The 10382-nt window shown below is 45.9% G+C and overlaps 1 protein-coding gene across 4 annotated transcripts in view; it reads right to left on the bottom strand.

Annotated features, from left to right (window-relative positions):
* Positions 1-10382, bottom strand: part of CAMSAP1 (calmodulin regulated spectrin associated protein 1) — a 170166-nt gene continuing 159784 nt past the window's right edge. For all 4 annotated transcript variants that reach the window (XM_033960900.1, XM_033960901.1, XM_033960899.1 and 1 more), the window contains 2 exons: positions 1859-1977; positions 1-1449 (listed from right to left, as the gene is read on the bottom strand). In XM_033960900.1, coding sequence (XP_033816791.1) covers positions 1147-1449; positions 1859-1977 — 422 coding nt within the window. In that variant the 3' untranslated portion in view covers positions 1-1146. The remainder of the gene's footprint in view (positions 1450-1858; positions 1978-10382) is intronic.

Below are 10382 nucleotides of genomic sequence, written 5' to 3'. Positions count from 1 at the left end.
TTTGATTAAAAACATCTGTTTTTAATAAAGCAACAAAGAACCAAAGACTGAATATATTAAATAATTGACAAATTAAAAAAAAATAAATCTGTGAACTTGCATTCTCTTTTTGGAGCAAACTGCTCATTCAAAATAAAATGACATACAAATCAAGAACATTAAGATTACACTGCATGATATAACAAATCCATTAGAAAGGACTGATCTTCAAGTGCACCATGTATATATATATATATATAATTTTTTTTTAAAATATATGTATGTATACAAGTAGCGTGCTGAGTAGATGTGTTTTACCACTACCGCAACCTGCCTGATCAGGACTAATCTGTCGTAAAAGCGTAAGCTCTACAACATTCAGATAAGAGCCTGATATGATTTGTTCAGTCTGCCTTATTTTTGGGAGAAGCAAGTTTAAACAGTGCCATCATATGTGTTTCCATATATACCCCTTCATGATTTCATACCAGGAAAATTTCATGGTTTAATCCTCAACTTCCATTTTTTTCACATCCCATCAATTCAAGGACAGATTTTGTAACTTTTTTCAGTACCAGAAGTAAACAAAAAGTGAACTTTTGCTCAGAGCAGCAATAAATGTCTTTCCCTTCCCTTATTCCCAACAGTTGAACTTAAAACATTGGCAGTAAATACATCCTTTTATGTTAGACTTTTATTTCTGTCATCCCCCATCAAAAGATCTCAAATATAGCTCTATTCCCCAAAGTATGTGTCACCGCAACTCCGTTTTTATTTCAGTTGTACTAGTGTTTCAAGATCCACAGTTTCGTGGAAGAAACTAAGTAAAATTTTTCCACATTTCATACAAAGTGTTTCAAGTAAAAGTAAATCCTCTGGTTAGAAATTCTTTCTGTAAGCTCAGTCCCTCCTCAGTAGTTAGCGATCAGCCAACACAACAAATTTATCAATTATTAAAAGGAACACAGACATTCTTCATTCATCTCTTGTTGCATCCATGGTTTTAGGATAAAAAAAATCTTTTAGAAAAAAAATGTAGTTTGTAGATTTGCACATTTTATACCTGCTAGAGGAAGGGGACAGAGCGAGCAATCCTCCCCTCCCAAGAAAGTGAGCACTGCTTCTTAATTGAAAACACTCCAGATTCTCCTCTCAATAAATTCAATGCTATTTGAGAGACAAATTCTTCTTTGGCACTGGGGGTCGCTTGGCTTGCCACAAATGATTATGAATAGTCAGGGCATCCACACTGACAGACATAGTCTTGGCTGGGATCACATTAAACTGTTTTCTGTCTGAGCTATATTTGTAAAGCTTGTCAATCATTTTCTTAGTGATGCTCTTTGGCCCCATTCCAGTTAGCTTGTAGATTTCTTCGGAATCAGGGTAGTAGGAATAAAGTGCTCGAAACTGACAGCCCGCATCACGAAACAAAATGATGTAGTGGTTTGAATCACATTTTTCTAGTTCCTGCATTGAAAAATTTTGGCATAAATGTGTTAAGTATTGTTCAAATTAACTTGCCATATAAATGTTTACTCTTACATTTTCAGAAATAATCTGAAGCACACTAGAACTACAGAAGATTGTCTAGTCCAGTTAACACAACCCCCCCCCCCCCAATTTAAATAAAAACCACTTAAGAATATGCATTCTTCATATACATATAAATTTATATTTGCAGTTGATCCACTATCTTGATTGACCTTATGGTTTTACGATGCAATTTTCTTACCCCTAGCAAATCTGAAAACAACAAAACCAAAATTCTGTGGAATATAACCCTCATTTGAGAATATATATTACCCTACAAGTATAGTAGCTATTCAGACCCCATGTCAGTGGTATGCAATTGGTAATACAGTGTTCTTGTACTTACCTCCAATATTGAATTCTTCTGTGGTTCATTCACTTTACCAGCTAGGCAGCAATGGGATATTGCATTATGAATAATATGCTTGTTTGATTTACTGCTTGGTTCCTTATAAAGTTTGGGACCTAAAATGGAAAAGATAAGATAAAACAAAAATATTTCTATATACTATGCTCATTTTAAACAAACTTCGGATGCTCACAAATCTATCTTCCTTCAGCAATAAAAAGCAACTTTCAGTAAGCCACAGTATTACTTCTTCAGGCACTGGGCTGGGTATAAAACACTGTCATGTGAATTTGAACATTCAAATAAAAAGGTGCAGTTCTCACTTGACTTAGACAGGCTCCTGGAAGCATCTCTGCAAATAAGGTCATGTGTCAGAAGGAGATGCATGATAAGCTGCACTCTTTACAATCATGTACTGGCTAAAAAACAAACAATGTCAGGCAAAAGAGATTACAGCCTGTGAGCTCAAAATCAAAGGGGTTTCCTGGATACCAGTCAGCTGAATATCTCCAGCTTTCAACAGAATCAGAAGGATGCATCATTGAGGGAAAGACACCAGCCAAGAGGCAGAGCAGCAGGCATCTTACTTTGGGCCATGGTAAGAGGCTTCCACTCAGAGAGGAGAGAGAGAGAGAGAGACTTTATTTGGAATAGATATGTATAAGCATTTTATGGTAAGTGTGGGCTAAACTGAATCCTTTATTGTTATGACATTTAAGTAATATAAACCAGGGAGTGTTTTATCACTGAGTGAAATCAAGAGAAATGTGTATAAGTTGTAACATCTATGATGCTCATGACTTTCTACTTTACTCCTACATGTTCAGTTTACTAGTACCCTCATTAATAATTTTTTTCTAAAAATACTGGGGTCAATTCAGCCATCAGGCAGTGAGCATTTTGTTCATCACAGATATCATTATTCCCAGCTATTTAAAAAGAGACCTGTGCGGGCTTTGGCTATCTGATTATTTATTAATATTCATCTCTTAAACAGCCAGAGGTTACTGATTAAAATAGGACATAATTGTATGCAGTCTCATTTACGTAGTAAACCTGGCCATTAAAGGGCCGAATATCAGCACTTAAGCAACCAAATGCAGACTCTCTGAATTTGGCATGAACCAGAATAGTTAGGGGCATTTAGCCAGTTAAGTGCTACTGAATATTAGTGGCAAGCTCCAACCAAGCAATTTAACCAGTCAGCAGCCAGCTAAATCACTCTGAATATTGGGACCACTGTGTATACATACCACAGGGAGATTTTATAAGGGGAAATTAGGTTCTTACCTGCTAATTTTCTTTCTGTTAGCTTGTAGACTGGTCTAGTTCCTTATGGATGGGTATTATACCTCACTGCACCAGCAGGTGGAGACTGAGATCAAACTTGTACATCAGTACAGCTTCCCCTCTACTAATCCAGTCTGCCGAATAGTAAAGCAGAACCTAGGAAAATTCTTTACTGAAAACAGTATAACACACTCTGAACAGGAGTGAAGAAAAACAACAAATACTTATAAACTACTGTTGGAACATGTGTAGAACTTAAGCCTGATATAGAAAACATCCCCACAGCTCACCAGCTAAGCCATAGCCGTTGTTCTTACTTCTCCCCGGCCCTAGAAAATACTAGAACCCGCAGAAAAATTCAAAATCTGCATGCAAGCAAGAACCCGCAATCACCGCATAAAGACAAATAGGGTGGGGAACTATACCGGTCTACAAGCTAACAGAAAGAAAATTAACAGGTAAGAACCTAATTTCTCCTTCTGTATCGCTTGATAGACTGGTATAGTTCCTTACGGATGGGACGTACCAAAGCAGTATCCATCAAGGGTGGGACCCCCAAAGGGCCAACACCAGAACACATTCACCAAATACCGCATCCCGATGCGCTTGAACATCTACACGGTAGTGTCTGACAAAGGAATGCAGAGAAGACCAGACTGCAGCCTTGCAAATATCCACTGGAGACACTAGAGAAGATTCAGCCTAAGAAGCTGCCTGACCCCTAGTGGAATGAGCCTTGAGAAATTCTGGAACAGGCTTCTTCTTCAGAAGATAAGCAGAAGCAAGAGTCTCCTTGGTCCAGCATGCAATAGTAGCCTTAGAAGCGCCATCCCCCTTACGAGGACCCGCTAGAAAGACAAAGAGATGATCTAATTTCCTGATCTCCTGGGTCCTCTGCACATAAGAACGAAGGACACGACTGACATCCAACTTGCACAGCTGTCTTTGCTCAGAAGAGGCCTCCCAACTACCCAACACTGGGTGGACTACAGATTGATTGACATGAAAAGGAGAAACTACTTTTGGCAGAAAGGAAGGAACAGGCCTCAAGACAACCTGCTCCCTAGAAAACTCCAAGAAGGGAATCCTACAAGAGAAAACCTGCAGCTCAGAAACACGTCTAGCTGAAGTAATGGCCACCAAGAAGACCACTTTAAGATTAAAGTCCTTCAAAGAACAGTCACCCAACGGTTCAAAAGGAGGGCACACTAGAACTGACAGAGCCAGATTCAGATCCTAAGAAGGAACAGAGGGCCGCACGGGAGACCTGAGCAACTTGGCCGCCCACAAAAAGCGAATCACATCAGGAATGGCAGTCAAACACTGACCTTTCACTAACTCCCGAAAGGCTGACAAGCCACAAGCTGAACCTGGAGAGAAGACCAAGCCAATCCCCTATCCAGGCCATCCTGCAAGAACTTTAAGATGTTAGGCAAGGAAGGGTGAAAGAGACCACTCCACGTGCATCACACCACTCCTCAAATAGACGCCAAACTCTCACATAAGCCTGATAGGTGGAAAGCCTCCGGGACCCCAAGAGAGTTGAGATCACCTTATCTGAATACCCCTTCTTACCTAGGCGACCCCTTTCAAGAGCCAAGTTGTAAGACAAAAGGGATCCAGATCGAACATTGTAATGGAACCATGAGTTAAAAGGTCATCCAAGAGAGGCAGAGGAAGAGGATCCACCACCAGATGCCTCACCAGATCCGCGTACCACGATCATCGAGGCCAATCCGGAGCTACCAGAACTATGAGGCCCGGATGGTGAATTATGCAGAGAAGTACTCTGCCCACTAATGGCCACGGAGGGAACACATATAATAGCCTCTCCGTCGGCCATGGTTAAACCAGAGTATCCAGGCCCACAGCCTGACCGTCCCTGCGACTACTGAAGAAGCGGGGTGTTTGTCGTTGACACCTTTGGTTATCAGGTCCATGAGGGGCTGACCCCAAGACTGCACTATCAACTGAAAGGCCGCTGGGCTTAGACACCACTCTCTGGGATCTAGCATGTGACGCTGAGGAAGTCACTTGAACATTCTCCACTCCGACTATGTGGGATGCTGATATTTCTTGAAGGTGCGACTCCGACCAGGCCATGAGCAGTGTCGCCTCCTGTGCCACCAAAGTGCTCCTGGTGCCCCCCCTGGTGATTGACATAGGCCACCGCCGTTGCACTGTCTGAAAGAACCCTGACTGACTTGCCCATCAGAAAAGACTGGAAGGCTAACAGTGCCAGACGGATGGCTCTGGTTTCAAAGACACTTATCAACCAAGAATCCTCCTCCATGGACCAGGTGCCCTGAGCTGAGTGACCTAGATACTGAGCTCCCCAACTGAGAAGACTGGCATCCATGAGCAGAACCGTCCACTTCGGCTGATCCAGACTCACCCCTTGTACAAGATGGGGGGTCTGGAGCCACCAATGAAGACTGCCCCGAGCTAAGCCCAGAAATGGAATAGGGTGATCCAGACTGTACCTCTGAGGTGACCACCTCCGAAGAAGAGCATACTGAAGAGGATGCATGTGGGCCAGCAACTACCTCACGACATCGAGGGAAGCCTCCATCAACCCCAACACTTGGAAGAAATCCTGCGCCCGAGGACACCGGGACACCATAAGTAGGCGAATCTGAGATTTCAATTTGCTTACCTGGCCTCTGGAAGGAAGACCTTTCCCAAGGATGTATCAAACATCACCCCTAGATATTCCAGGCACTGAGATGGAGACAACCTGTTCTTGGCAAGGTTGATTACCCATCCCAGTGACTGCAGAAACTCCACCACCGGAGCCGTGACCCGGGTGCTCTCCTGGAACGACTTGGCTCGAATCAACCAGTCGTTCAGGAAGGGATGAACAAGAATGCCCTCTTTTTGCAACGCCACTGCAATGACCACCATCACCTTGGTGGATGTCTGTGGAGCAGTGGCCAGACCAAAGGGAAGAGCACAGAACTGATAATGTTGCCCCAAGATTACAAAGTGCAGGAAGTGATGATGGGAGGCCCGAATAGGAATGTGTAAGTAGGCCTCGGTCAGATCTAGAGAGGTCAGAAACTCCCCCAGCTGAACTGTCAGAATCACAGACCGCAGAGTTTCCATGTAGAAGGAAGGCACGTGAAGAGCCCTGTTGACCCCCTTCAAATCCAGGATGGGTAGAAAGGTCCCTTCTTTCTTTGGCACCACAAAGAAAATAGAGTACCAACCTGTGCCCTACTCCTGCGGGGGAACTGGAACCACAGCATGGAGATCTAACAATCTTTGGAGGGTTTGGCGAAAGGCCTGCTGCTTCCAAGCTACCTGTGAGGGAGAAACGAGAACACGATCTGGTAAAGAACGGGCAAACTCCAGAGCACAGCCGTCCCAAATCACCTCCAGAAACCACTAATCTGATGTGATCTCTGCCCACCTTGGATAAAAATCTCTCAGCTGGGCGTCCACCGGAACCAAGACGGACGCCAGCAAGGAGTCACTGGGCAGGACGAGCAGCAGGGGACCCAGCGGGGGCGCTACCTGCACCCCGGCAGGCCCCATGAAAGGACTGCATGTGCTGGAAGAATCTGCCTCTAGAAAGCCCAGAAGATGGAAAAGAGGCAGCCCCTCTACCAGAGCAGAAGTGGCGGAAATCACACCCACGCCCATGAGCAGCGCCACCTCAAGCCAGCGGCCTAGGCCTATCCTCAGGCAAATGAGGCACTTTGGGATCAGTGAGAGTCTGAACCAACCTGTCCAGGTCCTCGCCAAACAAGAATGATCCTTTAAAAGGGAACTTCGTCAACTTAGTTTTGGATGCTGAATCTGCCGATCAAGCGCAAAGCCACAAGGTACGGCGAGCTGCCACTCCAAAGGCCAACGATAAGAAGCACCTAATTCAATTTTGGTAACTTCCTGCTTTAGCAAATTCCAATTCTCAGATTTACTGTCAAGTACATGCTGGGCCCAACGAAAACACGTCCGAGCCACCAGCTCGCCACATATCGCCGCCTGGACCGACAAAGTTATCACATTAAAACTCTGTTTAAGGAGGGACTCCATATCAGACATGCTATGCCTCTTAGAAATGGCCGAGACCACAGCGTCCACTACAGGCGACTTCAGTGTGTCCCTATCCCCTTCAGGAATGGGATAAAGGCGGGCCATAGAGCGTGTGAAATGAAAAGGGACTTCTGGCACCTGCCACTATGCAAGCATAATATCCCGAATATCCTGATGCATAGGAAAAGAGCGGGAAGCAGAGCGGATCCCCTTAAGCAAGGGGTCCACCATACGTGGGAGCTCCAACACGGTGTCCTCAAAGTGCAAAACCGAGGAGACCTGCACAATTAACTCATGAAGCTCTTCCCGCTAAAAAATGTGCACCACAGATGCATCTTCGCCAGTTGGAGGGTGCTCGAACCCCTCTCTGGCGGAATCCAGCCCCCCAAGAGGATCCTCCCCAAGGGTCCAGGTCCTCATCAATGTCATCATGCTCCTCTGGATAAAAATCTTCATCCCAAGAGACCCTTGGGCATTTGGATGAGAGAGGAGTAGAGGGGGGCAAAACAGCCGCAGTGTGGGGCCGCGCCACGGAAGACATCGAGGGAAAACCCTCCCCCCACGAGACTCCCAGAGTGGTCACGGAATCTCCTGCCACCAGCACATAAGATTTACAAAGTACTAACAAAAATTCAGGGGGAAAGACCCCTGGCGGCCCCAAAGGACTCCCTGCCCCAGCAAGGGACCCTGTCATACCCTGCCTCTGTATTTCCAGAACAAGGGGAAGGTCACCTGAAATGAAAGAGGTTCCCGCCTAAATTGGACCTGAAACTGCCAAAATTGGAGCTCCTGAAAAGCCTGAGACTTTCCTGACGCTGAGGCCGAGGAACTGACTGACGCGAAAAGGGAATCCCCACCCGTTCCGGTGTCAAGGGAATCCTTTGCTCCCTGACTCCATAAGAAACTATACCGGTCTATCAAGCAATTCAGAAAATGTCTTTTCTGCATGAAAAGTCCTTTATAAAGTTGCCCTATAGTGTGTATCTACACTTCCCTCTCCAAATTTGTGGGGATTAGGGGCAGAGCAGGCCCCTGAATATGAAAAATCGCAAATAACTTTAGGGCCGACTCTGACTCACCCCTACCTCCCGGACCTCTCCACACCATACCTAGTGGTCTAGTGGTGAAGTTGGGCAAAAGTGATCTTCCTATGCTCCTGCCCCATGCAGAACCGTGAACAAAAATGGCTGCCATGAGTTCCCGCTGTAGTCTCGTGACATCACAGGAACTCACAGCAGCCATTTTTTGTTCACAGCTCTGCATGGGGCAGGAGCATAGGGAGATCACTCAGGTAAAGTGTGCAGAGGTCTGGGAGGCGGGGGTGGGTCAGGGTATAGAAACTCGCGAATAACCAAAGTCACGAGTCCTAAACCCACAAATTTAGAGGGAGAAGTATACTTCCAAAAATATGTAAAATGGCAACAGAAGCAATTCATCATTACGAATGTGGATGTTTTGTAGTATAACCATAACAGAAAGCTTACAGTACAACAAAAATAGAAAAATGCACTCTTATCCTTAAGAAAACTCTTAAGCATTCAATTTTTATTTTTTGTAATAGCTTCTTTTTCAATTTCCTTTTATTCTTTCTCTGCACAGAAAAGCAATGTTACTTACCGTAACAGTTGTTATCCAGGGACAGCAGGCAGCTATTCTCACTAGTGGGTGATGTCATCAGACAGAGCCCCGGTACGGACGTCTCACAAGCACGTGTTGCTTGTAGAAACTTAAAGTTTCTAGATGCCCGCACCGCGCATGCGCCGGTGCCTTCCTACCCGGAGATCCGGGCGTGTCTCCTCAGTTCAGGTAGCTAGCCTGAGAAGCCAACCCAGGGGAGGTGGGTGGGACGTGAGAATAGCTGCCTGCTGTCCCTGGATAACAACTGTTACGGTAAGTAACATTGCTTTATCCCAGGACAAGCAGGCAGGTATTCTCACTAGTGGGTGACCTCCAAGCTAACCTCAGTGGGATGGAGGGGGAGTTGGCGACTTAAGAGAATAAATTTTTCAATACTGTTTGGCCAAACTGTCCATCCCGTCTGGAGAGGGTATCCAGACAATAATGTGAGGTGAATGTGTGAACCGAGGACCAGGTGGCAGCCTTGCAAATTTCCTCGATTGGTGTTGATCTGAGGAATGCTACTGAGGCTGCCATTGCTCTGACCTTATGGGCTGTGACCTTACAAGGAAGTGATAATCCAGCCTGGGCATAGCAGGAAGAGATACAAGCCGCCATCCAATTAGAGATGGTGCGCTTTGATACGGGTCTTCCCAACTTGTTAGGGTCGAAGGAGACAAAAAGTTGAGGAGTGGTTCTGTGTGGCTTGGTGCGATCCAGGTAGAAAGCCAAGGCACGTTTGCAGTCTAGAGTGTGAAGGGCCGATTCTCCGTGGTGAGAATGAGGCTTAGGGAAGAATACTGGAAGTACAATGGATTGGTTGAGATGAAATTCGGAGACCACCTTAGGCAGGAATTTCGGGTGAGTGCGGAGGACCACCTTGTCATGGTGGAATACTGTGAATGGTGGGTCCGCCATCAATGCCTGGAGTTCGCTGACTCTGCGAGCGGACGTAAGGGCTACAAGGAAAAGCACTTTCCAGGTGAGATACTTCAGAGGGGCCCTGTTGAGTGGTTCAAACGGGGGCTTCATGAGGTGGGAAAGGACTACATTGAGGTCCCAAACTACTGGGGGTGGTTTGAGAGGAGGGTTAACATGGAAGAGTCCTTTCATAAATCTGGCGACCACCGGATGGGCCGAGAGGGGTTTCCCTTGTAGGGGCTGGTGGAACGCCGCAATAGCGCTCAGGTGGACTCGTATGGATGTGGACTTGAGCCCAGATTGAGATAGGTGTAGGAGATAGTCCAGCACGGAGGATAAGGAAGCTCGCTGAGGTTCCGTTGACTTAGAAACACACCATGAGGAGAATCTGGTCCATTTTTGGGAGTAGCATTGTCGAGTGGCGGGCTTCCTGGAAGCTTCCAAGACCTCCCTCACTTCTTGTGAGAATTGGTGAGGGGTTACGTTGAGAGGAACCAAGCTGTCAGGTGGAGAGACTGCAGGTTGGGATGAAGTAGTGATCTTTGATGTTGAGTAAGCAGTGAAGGAAACACTGGAAGTGGTACAGGTTCCCTGCTGCTGAGTTGAAGTAGAAGGGAGAACCAAGGTTGTCTGGGCCACCGAGGAGCTATTAGGA

The sequence above is a fragment of the Geotrypetes seraphini genome, chromosome 10 (genome assembly GCF_902459505.1).
Source record: "Geotrypetes seraphini chromosome 10, aGeoSer1.1, whole genome shotgun sequence".
Lineage (NCBI taxonomy): Eukaryota > Metazoa > Chordata > Amphibia > Gymnophiona > Dermophiidae > Geotrypetes > Geotrypetes seraphini.
Note: the sequence above shows the minus strand (reverse complement) of the source record. Positions and strands in the feature narration are given on the sequence as shown.